The sequence below is a fragment of the Garra rufa genome, chromosome 8 (genome assembly GCF_049309525.1).
Source record: "Garra rufa chromosome 8, GarRuf1.0, whole genome shotgun sequence".
Lineage (NCBI taxonomy): Eukaryota > Metazoa > Chordata > Actinopteri > Cypriniformes > Cyprinidae > Garra > Garra rufa.
The window spans coordinates 21418692-21437637 of record NC_133368.1 but is presented as its reverse complement, the minus strand read 5'-3'; the positions used below and the strand labels follow the sequence as shown (position 1 = coordinate 21437637).

Genomic DNA, 18946 nt, shown 5'->3' with positions numbered 1-18946 from the left:
AAGTGCGGATCAATGCACACTCTAACGGCTAATATTGCCCACAACACATTGCGCCGTGAACGAGGATTCGATTAGAACTACAAACACGCATAAAAAGTTTTAAAAAAACTACAAACATGGAGGATATGCACGACCAACGGACAGGTAGAGAAATGGGTTTGAGAGTGATAAATAATCAGTCTGTAACCTGATAAAAAATATTTTATTGATGTTATCCGCGTTATATTTCATGTGCAGCAACATTATGAACTTTTATAATGATAGGTTTGGTCATTAACGTCTAAATTAATAATAATTATTTTATTAATATTTTATTAACATAATTATGCAAACACAAGAGCAGAGTCCTCGGCATGAAAGACTCGTGAAATAACGTGCCTCTTCATTTCTCTCTAATACGGTAGGAAATCAAATTAAAACGAAATGTAGATAATGTTAACTGTGATGATTGACAGGGCAGTTTAAACAGTGACAGGATTCAGGTAACTAAGCAACAGAGCGTCCGTTAAAGAATCAGTTATGAAGTAGTATGTCCCAAAGACTGCCTACTATTCTGCTACATACTCAAAAGTATGTACTTTTTCTTTACAAAAAGAGTACATACTTTTAGGGCATAGTATAAGTAGGCGAATTGGGACGCAGCAATAGCCACTGTCCCTACTGCCCTTCCGGAAGTGATGATCGTTGTCCTCGTGAATCAGCTGATCAGGAAACTCGCTGAATGTTGCAAACACGATGTGTTGACCACAAGCAGCTAAAATCACATTTTAACAATGGCCTATTTAAAAGCGGAAGCATAAGAAGATGACAGTGATCTCTAGCTCTATCTTTAACGGATGATTTCGAGCTAATGTGGTTTTGTTTTTGCAGTAGAAAGGACTAAATAGCTGCATCATAGGACATCTGGTAGGTTGCTGGTCAATGTGATTGATAGTGGTTATAATTTGTTGAGTTTTCATCAAGTCGCTATAAACCTATGTGGTTAGAATATAGAATAAGTATGCCATGTTGCTTTCCTTTAATTCCTCAGTATTGTTTGTATGTGCTTATTGCAGTCGAGATGGAACTTTTATGTGTGTGAAGAAACTATAGCTTTGTTGTTGTTGAAATCTAATTTGGGGAGTCGACCTTTACACATGCATCTCATTTCTGCTGAATATCTGTTCCTGAAGTCCTGTCTGTCTGCACGGATAGAGCCTCTCTGTTGTGCTTAAAAGTCAATTACGTTCATGAATACTACACTTCTCACACTCAGCTGGCTCAGAAAGTCTTGCTGAGTACTTTTAACAATTATCACATATGTTAAAAAACTGAGAAGACATTTTAAACATTGTATTTATGTTCTATGTGAACTCATTTTGAAGAAAGCTTTACACTGTATTCAAAACTGGTAATAATAATTATAATATTTTTTTTGTAAAGATGAATGTTTGAGTGTTAAACTATAGCATGTATATCTAGTTTTAAAAAACACAACACTTTCACTAAATTGGTTCTCAATCAGGGAACCGGGACCTAAGCAAACGTCCGAAATTAATTTATTACTTAAATGGATTTTATTACAATAATCAAACTTAATTTGAAATCAGTTTATATAGTATTTAAATTGACCTTTAAGTATTGAGCTCTCAAATATTGTCTTGGACAATGATGGCCCTCAGAATGGAAAAAAAATTGAGACGCACTATCTAAAAATACACATTTATGATCCTGGACCACAAACCAGTCATAAGAGTCAATTTTGTGAAATTGAGATTTATACATCAGCTGAAAGCTGAATAAATAGGCCTTCCATTGATGTATGGTTTGCTAGGATAGGACAGTTTTTGAGAAAATCACCTTTCAAGTTGTCCAAATTAAGTTCTTAGCAATGCATATTACTAACCAAAAATTAGGTTTTGGTATATTTTCAGTAGGAAATTTATAAAATATCTTCATGGAACATGATCTTTACTTAATATCCTAATGATTTCTGTCATAAAAGACCCAAACGATGTTTTTTGTTTGTTTTTGGCTATTGCTACAAATATAGCTGTGCTACTTAAAGGTTGTATCAGCGATTTCTAGCCTAAAACATAAAGTGTCAATTTCAGCTGACCTTTCTTCACGATCCGCTCGCTGCCTGCCCCATAAATTGTCTGTGAAAAAACCGCGTCTCTCTGGTCAGCCTAGGGTCCGAGATATGCCAAAAAAACAATCGGCACTACCAACCTTTCCACAGATAAACAAACAGTGTTCCAACCAATCAGCGTCAGGGGTTTGGTGTTGTGGACTTTCCTACTGGTGCAGGGATGTGAGGGAGGCGGAGCGAAAGTCCACAACACCAAACCCCTGACGCTGATTGGTTGGAACACTGTTTGTTTATCTGTGGAATGGTTGGTAGTGCCGATTGTTTTTTTTGGCATATCTCGGACCCTAGGCTGACCAGAGAGACGCGGTTTTTTCACAGACAATTTATGGGGCAGGCAGCGAGCGGATCGTGAAGAAAGCTCAGCTGAATTTGACACTTTATGTTTCAGGCTAGAAATCGCTGATACAACCTTTAAGACTGGCTTTGTGGTTCAGGGTCACATTTTAGATGCAAAGTAATTTCACACACCGTTTCTGTGCCTGAAATTCACTAATTCTTACCATTTCTTACATGTTTAAAAACTGATTCAGACACCTCTGTGTGTATGCATCTATGTGCTGATATAGCCCAGGTCAAACTGCAGTCTCTTTGTGTTTGTAAATGCATCTCTGTGTCTTTTCAGTTCAAAATTGCCCAGTGAAGTTACATCATGGATCCCTTGGGAGCTCGTTCCCAGTTTGTGGATGTCCAGAACCTCTCCACTTGGGACCAGCTTCAGGGAGTCCAGGATGAGGTGGATGGAGAAAACCACTTAACGGAGGAAGATGACCTGCTGACCAATCAGCTCAATTCCTTAGAGTCCCCTTTCCCCTTCAGTCAAGACATAAACAGCAAGATTGTACTATTGTGAGTGTTTTCACTAACATTTCTTAAACAATCTGTTTTGCTGCTTCTCAACAAATTTTTGCTTTTTTTTTCTAACAAAAATTGCTTAAACAGATTACATATAAAACGGTTTAAAGCATCAAGATTGTCTATAAATGTAACTACTGATTTGCTTTGTTCAGATGTTTAAGATTTTGTCTTAGTGTAATCGTTTAGAAATTTAGACCTAAATATTTTTTATGTAACTCTGCAATGCGTGTTTGTGGCAGTTATGTGCACAAGACCTGATGATATTCACGTCTGTTGGTCATTCCCTCGTGCACACAAATCCCCTTTATAGCTCAATCACATGTGACTATCTGGGAGGTCCTTTTGGCTTTCAGACCGAGCTTTGTCAGAGCAGGATCAAGTTTTTTTTTCCTCTCTGAATTCATAGTTTCTCTTTTTTAAGAAAGAGGAAATTCATTGCATGTAACTTCTCTATGAAAGCCAATTCATTAAACCAGTCCTTCTGGAAATTCAGGCAGGAATAGAATTCAGCAACACATAGTTTTATTCTTGCAGGATTTGTTCATAGTTACTGTCATACATCTGATTTCCGTGTATATAACTGCAAAACAATATTATTATTTTTTAAAGAAGTCTTTCGTGCACACCAAGACTGTCTATTTAATCAAAACTACAGAAAAAATTGTAATATTGGTAAAATATTATTACAATTTAAAATAGCTGTTTTCTATTTTAATATACTTTGAAATATAATTTATTCCTGTGATACATTGCTGAATTTTCAGCATCATTACTCCAATCTTTAGTGTCACACGATCCTTCAGAAATCATTTTAATTAGCTGATTATGGTTAATGTTGGAAACTGTTGTGCTGCTCAATTTTTTTTTTTGGAAAATGTGATGCCTATTTCAGGATTCTTTAATAAAAAAATCTAAAAGAATAGCATTCTTTAGAAGTCTTTACTATGACTGTTTTTATAAATTTAACACATCCTTGCTAAATAAAAATATTAATTTATTTCTAAAAAAAAAAAATGAAAAAAATCTCCAAAGTTTTAAACAGTAGTGTATATTCTTACAAAACATTTCTATTTCGAATAAAAGCAAACAGCTTTTTAAGTTTTTTAAACATTTTATTTAATAAAAAATCCTAAAAAAGGTTAAAAAAAATATTCAGTACAACAGTTTCCAACATTGATAATAAATCATCATATTAGAATGACTCCTGAAGGATCATGTGACACTGAAGTAATAATTCTGAAAATTCAGCTTTGTATGACAGGAATAAATTGTATTTCAAAATATATTCAATAGAAAACCCTTAATTTCAATTGCAATAATATTTCACACTATTGCTGTTTTTTTTTTTTTTTTGTATTTTTGATCAAATAAATGCAGCCTTAAAGAGCATTTAAAAAACTTATTTAAAACATTTAAAATTTTGTTGGATCATTTCTTTTGTAAACAAAAAAAAGATGGCACAATAATATGAACACTTAATGCGTATATATATAAACATGATATTTTAGTATTTCTATTAATAGTTTGAGCTTTTATTTTCATATTTTAAGTTTAATTTAGTTTTAATAAGTTTGTTATGTGCATTTGTCTTTTTTTGTTCATTTTTTTATTTCAGTTTTGGTCGATAACATTTATTTATATGCTATATTTGCTCTCAAAGCTTTTTCACAGCTTATATGATGTTCTGTATCTGATATGCTGGTTTATATCATTCCCTCATTTTACAGTAATGGAGATGTGGCACTTTTAAACTGCACTGCAATTGTCAATACAAGTAACGAGACACTAACGGACAAGAACCCTGTATCAGAAAGCATCCACAGATATGCCGGACCAGAACTAAGGGATGAACTACTCAAACTGAAAGGTAGGAGGCACTACCAGCATAGCAGATTGAGAACTGTTATCTAACCATGATCTTAAACTATTAGTATTTTTAAACGCTGTTTGTGTTTGTTACACAGTTTTGAAACAGATCTTATCTAATTTCGCTGGTATGTCATTTTGTATCACTTTCCCTGGAGTGATATGGGTGTGCGTATATTTTTCCAGGATGTCGGACCGGTGAGGCAAAAATGACAGAGGGTTTCAACTTGGCTGCACGCTTTATCGTTCACACAGTTGGACCCAAATATAAAGCCAAGTACCGGACTGCTGCAGAGAGTTCTCTTCACAGCTGTTACAGAAACGTCATGCAGCTTGCCAAGTAAGCCGGATCATTCCAACAAATTTTGAGAGATTGTTGCACAAATATTAAATGTGAGCTCATACAGACTGTCTGGACATTCTGACATTGTTATGCTAAGTAAATATGCTTAGTTATTTTGCCTTGTTAGATCATATCAGACATTAAAATTAAAAACAGTTCAAATATCGTCTAATCAAATATTTTAGGATGAACTTGTTTCGATTGGTGTAATAGTTCTTATGGCAATAACACCAACCTTTATGTTCAGTGCTTGATAATTAATAAAGTGATGTCTGATGATGTAAAGACTGTGACAATGTGACCCTGGACCACAAAACCAGTCATAAGGTTAAATTTTACAAAACTGAGATTTATAAATAAGCTTTCTATTGATGTATGTTTTGTTAGGATAGAACCATATTTGGCCGAGATACATGTATTTGAAAATCTGGAATCTAAGGGTGCAAAAAAATCGAAATACTGAGAAAATCACCTTTAAAGTTGTCCAAATTAAGTTCTTAACAATGCATATTACTAATCAAAAATTACATTTTGATATATTTACAGTAGGAATTTTACAAAAAATCTTCATGAACATGATCTTTACTTAATTTCCTAATGATTTTTGGCATAAAAGAAAAATCAATAATTTTGACCCATACAATGTATTTTTGGCTATTGCTACAAATATACCCCAGCGACTTAAGACTGGTTTTGTGGTCCAGGGTCACCACATATTAGCTTTTGTGAATTTGGATTCACCCTTGGCTAAAGATAAAAGCCATTCATCTATTGTTTGGAAATGACTGTGTTTTAACAGGAGGTGTTGATAATAGTAATTGACTAAACAAATAACATGTCATTAAAGACACTCCTGTCCGTTCCTATGTGGAAAAACTGACTGACTAATGTAAATGATGTATAATTGACATACATGCAACATATTTTATGTTTAATCATTGTGTTTCTTTCCTCAGGGAACATGCCATGGCGTCTGTGGGTTTTTGTGTGGTCAGCACAGTCAAAAGGGCATATCCGCTGGAGGACGCCACACATATAGCATTAAGTAATTTCTGATTTAAAATTAAACATCACAGAGGTCAGTCCTTTCTGATGAAATTCAGATGGATCTCATCAGAATGTGTTTCCCCCACATTTGTGTTTCTAGGGACTGTTCGCAGATTTCTGGAGAACCATGGTGAAAATATTGAGACGGTGGTGTTTGCTGTTTCGGATGTTGAGGAGGTGTGTGGCATTTCATTTTCGCTGTTATGCAACAGCCATCCTTTAAGTCTCTTGTGAGCTCTTTCATTTTCTTATGAAAATCTCGTTTTGATTTAAAAGCCAGCTTTGTTGTGTTTGTGGGTGAAACTTGTGTAAGCTTTTTTTTTTTCCTCTTAAGAACGACGGCCATTTGTAAATTTTATGGTTCAGGCTTAAGGTCTTATGCACGTCCAGCTATTTTTAGCTTTACAAAGCAGCTCGTTTTGCTGCTTTATATTGCAAATTGTTGTGCCTTACCATATTATTTTAATGTATTATCTTAATTATGAAATTACTGTTTACAGCACGTTGTTATTCTTCTCGTTATTTCCCTATAGCTATTGAACCATAAATCTCACCCATAAGCTTACTTCTGCATTGAAGAAAAAGGTGGATACATTAGGAATTCATGTTTTCCTTGCTAAAAAAAATCACAAATGCAAAAAAGATTTGTATGATTTTTATTTAGCATGTGCCTTAATGTGTATCTATGATTGACCTGAAATGTATTTTATAATTGATTCTGTTTTCCAGCCAGTATACAGAAAGTTAATGCCTTTGTATTACCCACGTTCGAAAAAAGAGGAGAGGACCACTCTGCCTCTTCTCCCTGCCGACATTGGTAATGCTGAGGGGGAGCCCGTGGTCCCAGAGAGACAGATCCGCATTGCCGAAAAGCCAGGAAATCTAGAGGGTGAGCTCAAATAATTATTCAATGTATCATCATTTCAGATCTTTTAGGTATATATACCATTCAAAGATTTTGGGTTGGAGTTTTTTAAAAGAGGTCATGAACTGAGAAATCAAAATTCCCTTGATCTTTTGACATGTAATAGGTCGTTGTACTGTAAAAACATCCTGTAAGTTTCAGAACTCAAAACTTTCTTGTTAGTCTAAAAACAGTATATATTGACAGCTTGTGGTCGTGGTATGTGCCACTCTATGACATAATAGTGTGGCTAAACACCACCTCCACAGAAGAGTATCAACGCCTACTTCAACATCGATGCCTGTTTAGCCCCGCCCACTGATTTGTGCATGTAGTGTAAATAACGAGAGAGGCAAACGCAAGTCTATGCAGAAACCAAACAATAAAGGAAGGAGTGGATGAACTTTATTTTTACTGAAGTTCCAGACCACATCAGCAAGTACTATTGTTCACTTCATTTTACCGCAGATTCGTTTACAAACAAAGCACAATTTCACGTGGGATTTTCAGAAATGTTGAAACTAAAAGATGACGCTGTACTGACTATATTGGATCTGACAGTAATGTCGCACCACAAAATTGTGAGTAACTGTTTTTATTACGCGGTCACTATTGCTTTGTCTGTTATTACAGATCGTTTGATGTGTACGGTGTATTTATGCATTTTTAACCTAAATCACAGCAGCGTCCATCTGTGAAGGATTTAGACTGTCAAACATACACAACTGTTAGCCAGTCATAGCAGTGGGTGTTTACATCCAAGTCTACAATCCACCATTCCTATTCAAACAGAGCGTTCTGGTGAGGGAGTAAAAACAGGACTATTACTCCTATTACTTCTATAAATAATAACAGAAGGCAGTTCATGACCTCTTTATGTTTTTCAAAGAAGTCTATTAAGAGGTAATTTTTTTTCATGGTTCTTTGAATGGAAGGTTCAAAAGAATAGCATTTATTTGAAATAGAAATATTTTGTAACATTACATTATGTTATTACTGTCGCTTCTGGTCAATTGAATGCATCCTTGCTGAAAAAATCTTGCTGATCTCAAACTTTTGAACGGTAGTGTAGTCTTCAGTTTACCAAACAAGCAGTGGTTGTAAATGTTTACCAAAACATTTGGAGAAAATTAATCTGGCAAACTCTCATCTGGAAGACATGTATTTACACTGTGTAGTTTAAAAGAGATTTTTGTTAAACAAAGAAGCATCTGCTGCAGTAATGTATTTGATTTACAGAATGAAAAACATGATTGTCTTCCAATATTGTGAGAAAAAAAATAATTATGAGAAGCATACAACTGATCAAGAGTCATCTTTTCCTCCCTGGCCTTTCATCTTGATTTGTTGTGAGTGTATCATTAATTCAGATTAGCTAACGCCGCCTCTTGGTCCCATAACAGGTGCTCTGAATACAGCACAATCTTCTGCGTTCAGACAGACCTATTGTGGACACAGCGTGTGTGTGCGTGTGTGTGCGTGTGTGTGCGTGTGTGTGTGTGTGTGCGTGTGTGTGTGTGTGTGTGTGTGTGTGTGTGTGTGTGTGTGTGTGTGTGTGTGTGTGTGTGTGTGTGTGTGTGTGTGTGTGTGTGTGTGTGTGTGTGTGTGTGTGTGTGTGTGTGTGTGTGTGTGTGTGTGTGTGTGTGTGTGTGTGTGTACCTGGTATTCATCACGTTGTGGGGACCAAATGTCCCCACAAGGATAGTAATACCAGTAGATTTTGACCTTGTGGGGACATTTCTTAGGTCCCCATGAGGAAACAGGCTTATAAATCATGCACAATGAGTTTTTTTTTTGAGGAAGTAAAAGTTTGCACAATCTCCTGTGAGGGCTAGGTTTAGGTGTAGGGCGATAGAAAATACGGTTTGTACAGTATGAAAACCATTACGCCTATGGAATGTCCCCATAAAACATGTAAACCCAACGTGTGTGTGTGTGTGTGTGTGTGTGTGTGTGTGTGTGTGTGTCTGGGTACCACGGTTAAAATGCCTATATGAGAATGAGTGTATGTTTGGCTTGTTTGCTTGCCATAGCACTCAGAGCACATGTGTATATTTATTTGTTAGTGGGAGATTGAATTTGTATATTTGTTGGCTGCCATTATTTCAAACCCAGATCTTGTGGACTGTGAGCCAGCTGTGTTAAGGTGATCAAGTCTCACTAGAGCTGTTGATCCAACTCAAACACACCGCATAAGCCAGGTCCCATGTAAATAAACACTGCACTTTCCTGACTTTGAATGCTTTAATCCAGGACATGGAAAGGCAGACCAAGGTCCGTCTCTAACTGGACTAATAAATATGCTCTTTCCAAGTTAAGGTCATTCAATATTCTGCTTTATCCCTCTCGCTTCTGGATGTTTGCTTGAGCCATTGAGAATGACAACAAGTTGTAATCTGGACAAACATGATCGCTTAACCAAATTTACCTCGGTATACAGTATATTGAAGTGGCACAACAGCTTCTAGTCTTCCTTGTTAATATGAAGTTAAAGGTGAAGTGTAAACTTTCTAGGCCGTTGGTGTCAACAAAAGGAATTGGTGAAAAATTTAATTTAATCTGCCATCTGTCAGCCAGACATAAAGTCCAACACTAAACTCACACCATTGGTTGAGCCAGGTTTGAAACGGAGTAAATACTTTTAAAGGTCCAAAGTGTTTTAAACTTGATTTACAAAACCTGAGTCATGTGTTTGACTTATCTTCTACGTCAATTTTTTGTAAATATACTGTTAAAGAGACAAATGACTATTAAATGTTTTCCCAGTCAACCTACTTAGCTATGTTAGTTTAGTGTCTTTTGCATTACTCTAATTTTTTAAATGTACTTTTCAATTGAGAAGTCTTATTATGCATCTAAAAAGGGGGGTTATGTTCAGTCAGCTGGTCATTATAACAAAATAAACCCAACGGTGTGATCAGGACCCTGACCCAAAAGCTTAAGTCCCTTATTTAACTTGCTTAGTAATGGAATGCCGCAAGGTTCGGTGTTGGGCCCGTTTCTAAGGCAGATGATGTGCAGCACACACAGTTAGTGTGTTATTAAACTTCATCACATCTGTTTTATTAGGATGTAGGATGTTTTATTGTTATCTTTAGTTGGGCCGAAGCCCTGCTGATGGTTTTTATTAAAATAAGAAATGTTTGTTCCTGTACAGTCTTTCTAAAAGACATTGAAGGACATGTTTTATTGTTCATAAACTGGCACCCTGTCACTGATCTGTCTGATCTCGTCAAACTCTTTTCCTCATTAATGGCATTTCATCTTGTGAATCAGGTCTGCCTGTCATTCTTAGAGTAATATTAAAGACAGCAGGTGACTAGGCCTTTACTAATACAGCCCAGCTCTTATGGATTAGTCTATAAAGCCATGTAGAGGTCTCAAACCATACACTTACCTAATCTGCTTTCTCCAGCTTTTCTTTTTCTGTCCAGTTCCCTTAAAGCCCATTTAATTTCTTGTCTTTACATCTTTTCTTTAATTTGTTGTGCTCTATATAATTGTTTATAGTTTACTTTTTTGATTAGATCTTTGTCTGGCACAAATTTAATGTCACGTTGTGGTGAAGTGCTTCTGAAATCCGAATAAATTTCAGCTTGAGGCCAAAGGCCTTACTAGAAAGCAAGCACTAGTGCTCTCTGTTTAGTGAGAAAGATCGTAAAAGGACCATATGTTGCGTTACAAAAACATAATCTCATTCTTTGCTTCAACATTCTGTAACGACTTGGCCAAAGATAACTTTGGGAGACATCTGTGTCTAATTGAGTCATCATGATAAATATATCATAATAAATATAAATATAAATATTTCATAGTCTGACCAGTGACCATGTGGATGAGCTGAGGAAATGAGAAGTTTTGTTTGTTGTTCAGACTGGACATTCTTTTCATGTCTTTTCAGATATGGCTAAGGTTGGCCTCTAATAGAGATCTGGCATACACATGTAAACAAGAATAACAGACAAGGATTATTGTTACTCTTTGCCTGGCTGTACATCACACACACGACTGGCTTTCCCAGCTCTGATTAAGGGTGGGAGTTTAGGTCTGGTGTACTGTACCACATTGTATTGCTCATTGAACCTGGTAATGGTCATTCCGAGTGTGCAAGAGTATATTTTACTGTTCATCACAGCAAAAGCATTTGTGCTTCAATAAACTTTTATGGCGCATTGGTTTTGCTTTTCTTGTAACATTCAGAAATCTGTGTAGTGCAGTAATACACGCTAATAAGAAATAAATAGTGATATTAATCTCATTTTCTGCAGATGACTCCGGGGATGACTCACTAGAGTCCGACCTGGGACTGGTAGGAAGTCATGCGTTCGCTCGTATGGAAGGGGATGTGGATAAGCAGCGTAAACTCATCCTTCAGGGTCAAATGTCTGAAGCAGCCCAGCAGAAACAGCACCAAAGGAAGTAAGATCTAGTTTTCTCGTTATACTCTTACGTTTACATCTACCACTGTTCTTAACCAAGCCACTTAATGTTTAACAAACATTTACCATGATAGTTTCTGCCAAAATAGGCTGGAAATCAAATTTCTAATATTGGTTTCCTATTTTAATATACTTTAAAATATTATTTATTTCTGTGACGCAGTGCTGAATTTTCATCAGCCATTACTCCAGTCTTCAGTGACACATGATCCTTCAGAAATCATTCTAATATGCCGATTTATTATCAGTGTTGAAACAGTTGTGCTGCTTAATATTTTTTGCAACCTGTGATGCTTTCTTCAGGATTCTTTGATAAATAAAAAGTAAACAAAATAGCATATTCAAAATAGAAATCTTTTCTAACAGTGTAAGTCTTTACTATCATTTTTTTTTTATCCATTTAACACATCCTTGCTGAATAAAAGTAAAAATGTACTGATGCCAAACTTTTAGATAATAGTGTAAATTGTAACACAAAATTTCTATTTTAAATAAACAATGTTCTTTTTAACTTTTAAAAAAAAGTATCACAGGTTCCAAAAAATATAAAGCAGCACAACTTGCAACATTGATTATAAACAACATATACGGATGATTTCTGAAGGGTCATGTGACACTGAAGACTGGAGTAATGATGCTAAAAATTCAGCTTTGTTTCACAGGAATAAATTGATGAGCATAAGAAATTTCTTAAAAAAAAAAAAAAAAAAAAAAATTGTACTGTTCCTAAACTTTTGAACGGAAGTGTACACACACACACACACACACACACACACATAAAATATAATACGATAAAAATTTAGTATATAATAAATATTGTGTACTTAAATCTAAGATTAATTATGCTGCCCACCCCTAGTAAGAATTATTCAGAGACTTCCTGTTGTTAATTTTATTTATTTATTTATTTTTAATGAATCACCACAGTTTTACAGTACTGCATATTGTGAAACCTTGGTTTTCATGGCAAATGTTTGAGTCACTGGAAACTTAGCATAACCAATAGCATCCTAACAGCTTTTAGCCATGTTTAGCTATATGATCTCATTCATAGTCATTGTCATTGAGTGCAGATTTGTTTAGTTTTACTGTAGAACTGTGTACTCTCAGTTTGTATGTATGTTGTTTCTATGTACATTTGTTTATTTTCAAAGAGTTATGTTTCATATCAAATCCTTTATATCACTGCAAATTGCTAAGATGTTAAGTCTTCGTTTTTGATGTCTTTCATTACAGCTATAACCGCTGGCTTTGCAGAGCTCGAGCAGAGGACCTTTCAGACATAGCAGCATTAAAGGCACTATATCAGACCGGTCAGTTTTTGTCTGTTTGAGTGTTTATTTATTTTAAGTGTTTTATGTAAATGAATTGCATTTTAAAAGTTTTCATTGTAAGTCTGTCAATTTAACATAATATATTATAACAATCAATTATAAAAAGCATAGAATCGATACATAATTCAAGTTACGTTACTTAAGTTACTTTTGACACAGTCTTAAAATAAAACACTCATGAATAATTTAATTAACTGCCATATCAATTAATGGTAACACTTTAGAATAGGTGACATTTATTCACTGTTAACTACGACTTATTAGCATGCATATTACTAGAATATTAGCCATTTATTAGTACTAATTAAGCACATATTAATGCCTTATTCTAGATGACCTTATTCTACATTCCTAATCCAACCCAAAACCTAAACCTAACAACTACCTTACTAACTATTAATAAGCAGCAAATTATGAATTTATTAAGGGAAAAGTCGTAGTTAATAGTGAATAAGTGTTACCTATTCTAAAGTGTTACCCAATTAATTTGTTAACACTATTTAAAGGTCCACTGAAGTGCCTTGAAACACGCAGCGTTATTCTATGTGGTGACGTACATTTAACTGAAACAAAAACATATCGCCCAGCCCCGCCCACTTATTTTGAATAGCCAATAGCGTTCCATTAATATCTGCTGGGGCCAGAGCCGTTGAGCTCGGTAAAGCTGCATTTGTAAGCTTATGACAGCCACAGACTAATAAATTACCCCACAGATTCAATATGAAACTCTTACTAAAACAAAATAGTGATCATAATCATGCTGAGGCTGTGTAGTTTAATACACGCCGATCGCACATATGAGGGGGCGGGACAATACGGACTCTAGAGAGCATTTGATTGGACAGAACGTTTGATGAGAATCTGAAGTGCACGGTGATATCATCAAAATCGTTGATTCATATTGGCGGAAGTAACGAGACTGTAAGTTTTGAATGCCCATATCTTGTAAACACGAATTTTGTTGTTGTTTTAAAGCACACTAGTTTATAGATAATCTTAAGGCTAATATATTCATACTAAAAGCCCAAAAACTTTAATTTTGATTTCAGGGGGACTTTAAAGGTGTCCTTGTTAGATGTTACGTGTACTTATTATTATTATTATTATTATTATTATTATTATTATTATTATTATAACAATTAATTATGCTTAATTACATGCAAGTAACTCTAAGCCAAACCCTAATCATATATTAAGTACATGTAGTTAATTAATATTAGTCAGGGCTTAAATGTATAATTACACAGTAACAAGGACACCTTCAATAAAGTGTAACCATTAATTTGACTAAAAGATAAAATGGTTTTACAGCCCTAGCTCATGTATGTCGACTTTATTGTAGTAGTATGATATGGTCTGATGTTTGCCTGTTTTATCTCACACATGTTCTCCGGCACATGTTCAGTCATTTTCTTTGTGTTCCTGTCTCTCTGTATATCTTTATGCACATGTGGACTTTGTGTTCTCTCCATCTGTGTGTTTGCACTCTGGGCAGGAAACCTTTGTTCTGCCTCATTGAGTTCAACATCAGGGGGTTCTGTAATCCATTTCTCTCGTTTCACTATTTCAGGACAAAAAATAACCACCAAAGTAACGGTTTCAGTGTTGTTAAGTATTTATCATCATCTTTATTTTGTTCCTTAGCTCAGATAGTTTCTAAGCTGACCTGCTGAGTTCAAAACCTCATGACGTTTTGCCACAGACTGTACACATTAGCTTTTGCCAGAAACTATTAGTCCTGCTAAATTTAATCTTGAATTTCTACTTTTAATCATATTTCAGAAAGCCACAGAACTATTCTTTTTATAAAACTGAGGATCTGAGTCACATTAACTCACTTGACCAAAGGGGGGCAGACTTTCTCCAGCAGCATGCCACGTGAAGATGGACGATATGAAGACATCTGGCTATGCACATCCAGATGTTTCTCATAATATAGTGCAAAACATGTATTTTAATATACTGTATATACATAACTCAGTTCTACAGGATGAGTTCATTAAACAGGGTGAGGCTGAAATGCATATTGTGTTCCAGATACGCTGCATGTGAGAATGTTGTCAGCAGAGGATACAAACTGGAGATCTTTATCTTTATTCTAACCCTCTGCCCAACTTTTGAGGCTGAATAATAGTTAGGGGGAAAAGGGGTGTGAGGAAATGTCCTTACATAATATAGTTTTATCACAATGCTTTTTTTCTTATTTTCAGGTGTTGATTTATACGGTAGGACGGTCATGGTTGTTGTTGGCAGGAATATTCCAGTTACACTTATTGATATGGAGAAGGTAAATGAAAAAATGCTCACACTTCCTTTTGTTGTGTTCCGTGTCGGACAGTAAACTCCATTTTATTGATTGCCCTGTATTAAGCATATCTTATGTTGCATCAAATGTTACATACATTTTGTCAGATTTAGAACTAAATGTTGCCTAACCAAATGAAAGGTTAACCTAAATTTTTAAAACAATGTTTAGCTCTAAACTTCCATTTAGATGTACACCATTTAGATATACACTATCAGTCAAAAGTTTGGAGTCAGTAAATTTTTCTTCTTCTTGTTCATTTTTTTTTTTTTGAAAGAAATGAGTACTTTTATTCACCAAGAGTGTGTTAAATTGATAAAAAGTGTTCTTTTGAGCTTTTTATTCATCAAAGAGTCCTGAAAAAATATCACAATTTCTAAATAAATACTTTGCAGGGCAACTGTTGCAATATATAATCCAATATAGATCCAATATAGATCATTCTAAAAATAAATCAGTATATTAGAATGATTTCTGAAGGATCATGTGACACTTAAGATTGAAGTTATGGCTGATGAAAATTCAGCTTTGCATCATAGGAATAAATGAAATTTTAAAGTATATTACAATAGAAACCATTATTTTATATTGTAATAACATTTCGCAATATTACAGTTTTTTCTATATTTTTGATTAAATAAATGCAGCACTGATGAGCATAAGAGACTTTCTTTAAAAACATTACAACTCTTACTGACCCCAAACTTTTGACCGGTAGTGTATATTTACATAAAAAATCGGTAACACTTACAATAAGGTTCCATTAGTTAAGGTGTGAACTAACATGAACAATGAACTATACATTTACATAGTTTTTATTAACCTTGTTAATGTTATTTAATGAAAATACAGTTGTTCATTGTCAGTTCATGTTAAGTGCATTAAAGGTTGTATCAGCGATTTCTAGCCTGAAACATAAAGTGTCAATTTCAGCTGACCTTTCATCACGATCCACTCGCTGCCTGCCCCATAAATTGTCTGTGAAAAAACCGCGTCTCTCTGGTCAGCCTAGGGTCTGAGATATGCCAAAAAAACAATCGACACTACCAACCTTTCCACAGATAAACAAACAGTGTTCCAACCAATCAGCGTCAGGGGTTTGGTGTTGTGGACTTTCGCTCCGCCTCCCTCACATCCCTGCACCAGTAGGAAAGTCCACAACACCAAACCCCTGACGCTGATTGGTTGGAACACTGTTTGTTTCTGTGTGGAAAGGTTGGTAGTGCCGATTGTTTTTTTGGCATATCTCGGACCCTAGGCTGACCAGAGAGACGCGGTTTTTTCACAGACAATTTATGGGGCAGGCAGCGAGCGGATCGTGAAGAAAGGTCAGCTGAAATTGACACTTTATGTTTTAGGCTAGAAATCGCTGATACAACCTTTAACTAATGTTAACAAGTACAACGTTTGATTTTAATAATGCATTAATAAATGTTTTACATTAAATTTGCATTAACTACAATTAATAAATGCTGCAAAGAATTGTTCATTCTTTAGTTCATGTTTACTAATAAACCTTATTGTAAAATGTTACCAAAAAATTAGCATTTGTGTTCAAACCTTTTTCTTTTTAAAAGATTGACTTGTTAAATATCTACTACACTTTAAATGCACATGTAAAAAATTAGACTGCACTGTTTACAGTGTTGATTTAATGGATAGTTCACTCAAAACTAAAAATCCTGTCATTGTTTACTCGCACTCATGTCAAACCTGTGTGGGTTGCTTTCCTCTGTGGAGCACAAGAGAGAATTTCAAATGTCAAGTAGGTGAGTAAATGATGACTGAGTTTTTTTTATTTTTTTTGAGTGAACTGTTACTTAAAGTAGTAGTGAGTACCTACTTAACCATACTTGGGAGACAGCTTTGTGTTGAGAAATTAGTTGAAACTGACAATATGTCCTCTCCTCACACAATGTGAAAATTATGAAGATGCAGAAAGTTCTGTTAGAGTTCATTTTAGGATGTGGTTTTAGTGTTAGGTTGTAGTATTTTAGCCTTATATGAAAACAATAAAAGTCTATGGAATGTGCCTGTTTAGCTAACTAAGTAAATGTGTGTGTGTGTGTGTGTGTGTGTGTGTGTGTGTGTGTGTGTGTGTGTGTGTGTGTGTGTGTGTGTGTGTGTGTGTGTGTGTGTGTGTGTGTGTGTGTTAGGCTCTGCTGTATTTCATCCACGTGATGGACCATATCACGGTGAAGGAGTATGTGATGGTGTATTTCCACACACTCACCGGTGAACACAACCACCTGGACACCGACTTTCTCAAGAAGCTTTATGACATCGTGGATGCCAAGTAAGAGCTATTTCTGTTCCATTACAGATATATTAGAAACCACCCACATTCCCTGCTCTCTACGACCTTACAATGTTTTTGAGATGAGTTGACCCAGTTCTTGGCTGAGGTATATTTTAAAACCATAACTCAGACTCACATGGAAAAGCTAATCACAGTTTCATGTAAATGCCGGCTTGGTGACTGTTCGTTTTTATGAGCTACTTGTGCCAAACAGTACTGTCTCCTCAAACCCAAACACACCACATGTGTTGTGTTAATCATAAGAGAATGTCTATGTCTTGGGCTTCCTGTTCTTCGAATGTCATGAAGATTTATACCCAGAAGCTTGAGCCTTTTGTAGGTTATGATAAGCTCGGAAAGCCCCGTTCTGAGGAAAGTCATGTTTCCTCAATTTTACCTGTTATTTCTCTGGAGTATCAGTCTAAATTGGTGCTCAAATGTGTCTGAGGTGATTGATTCTTTGAAGGAAATTAAAATAATGTTGTTGTTTTTCCAGAGCACTTTGGGAGATTTCGAAGGGGGGTTTCTGGTTATCAAGGTTAGAACACTTGAGAGTGATTGCAATGGTTTGACACCTTGTAAATCTGAGGTCTCTATGTCCTCTCGCCTAACCGATTGAGAAAAGCAGTAAACTACCACCACCACCGTCACCACCAGAGGCCTACACACACTTGCATGGATGTATTGTGTGTTAAGAAAAATGTTGTTCTTTAGATCAAACAATTCTCAAAATTGCTATTTTCTTGGCTTAGGAGAAGAGTTTGAGTCTTTGTCGAAAGTCAAAACCATGGGAGGTGATTGTGAGGTCATTTATTCAAGGGACGCTCTCAGCATGCAGGCAGAGGAAACCACAGTCTTGAAATAAAAAGCAAAATGCTCTCCAGCTTCAGTCCCTCACACTTTCCGTACATCGTGGAGATCAGCGTGACTCATAACTTTGAGAGCCAGGCCAGTTTGACTCGTGTCATTTATTATGAGGTATCAGCAGAGCCCAGAAGATCATCATTGTATTATTTATTCTCAAAAAACATTGGTCTTTGAGAAAGTGTTTTACAGACGTAATCCTCAGCGAAAGGTTCTGTTAGCAATCACAACTCGCAATCATTTTTGCAGTTAGCCAGTGATGCTATCACTCCCTATGACCCCTGCTCATGGGTTTGGACAGAATGGGCCGAGTCCATCGTGGGAAAGGAGGAAGGTTGACGGACGCGTCCCTTGCGCGTTTCAAACACCCCTCCGCTTCTGGCCGTCCAGATCTCTATCCATCTGTGTGTTTTGGACAACAGCGTGTGGCTTGGAAGTAGCTTCCCTGCTGGACTCGATTCACCGGCTTTTGCTTGTTCTTAAAAAATGCACTTTTGGTCACTGGTTCTAATGGGTTTATTGTTTTTGTGAAGGCAATAATCCTTTCGAAGCCAAGTGC

General features: G+C 35.8%; 1 protein-coding gene across 1 annotated transcript in view; it reads left to right on the top strand.

The window, feature by feature from the left end:
- The first annotated feature begins 707 nt into the window (after positions 1–707).
- gdap2 (ganglioside induced differentiation associated protein 2) overlaps positions 708–18946 on the top strand; it is a 31181-nt gene continuing 12942 nt past the window's right edge. The window contains exons 1-11 of the mRNA XM_073845990.1: positions 708–906; positions 2754–2977; positions 4714–4853; positions 5039–5192; positions 6152–6240; positions 6343–6419; positions 6972–7131; positions 11415–11565; positions 12822–12898; positions 15130–15206; positions 17381–17520. Coding sequence (XP_073702091.1) covers positions 2781–2977; positions 4714–4853; positions 5039–5192; positions 6152–6240; positions 6343–6419; positions 6972–7131; positions 11415–11565; positions 12822–12898; positions 15130–15206; positions 17381–17520 — 1262 coding nt within the window. The 5' untranslated portion in view covers positions 708–906; positions 2754–2780. The remainder of the gene's footprint in view (positions 907–2753; positions 2978–4713; positions 4854–5038; positions 5193–6151; positions 6241–6342; positions 6420–6971; positions 7132–11414; positions 11566–12821; positions 12899–15129; positions 15207–17380; positions 17521–18946) is intronic.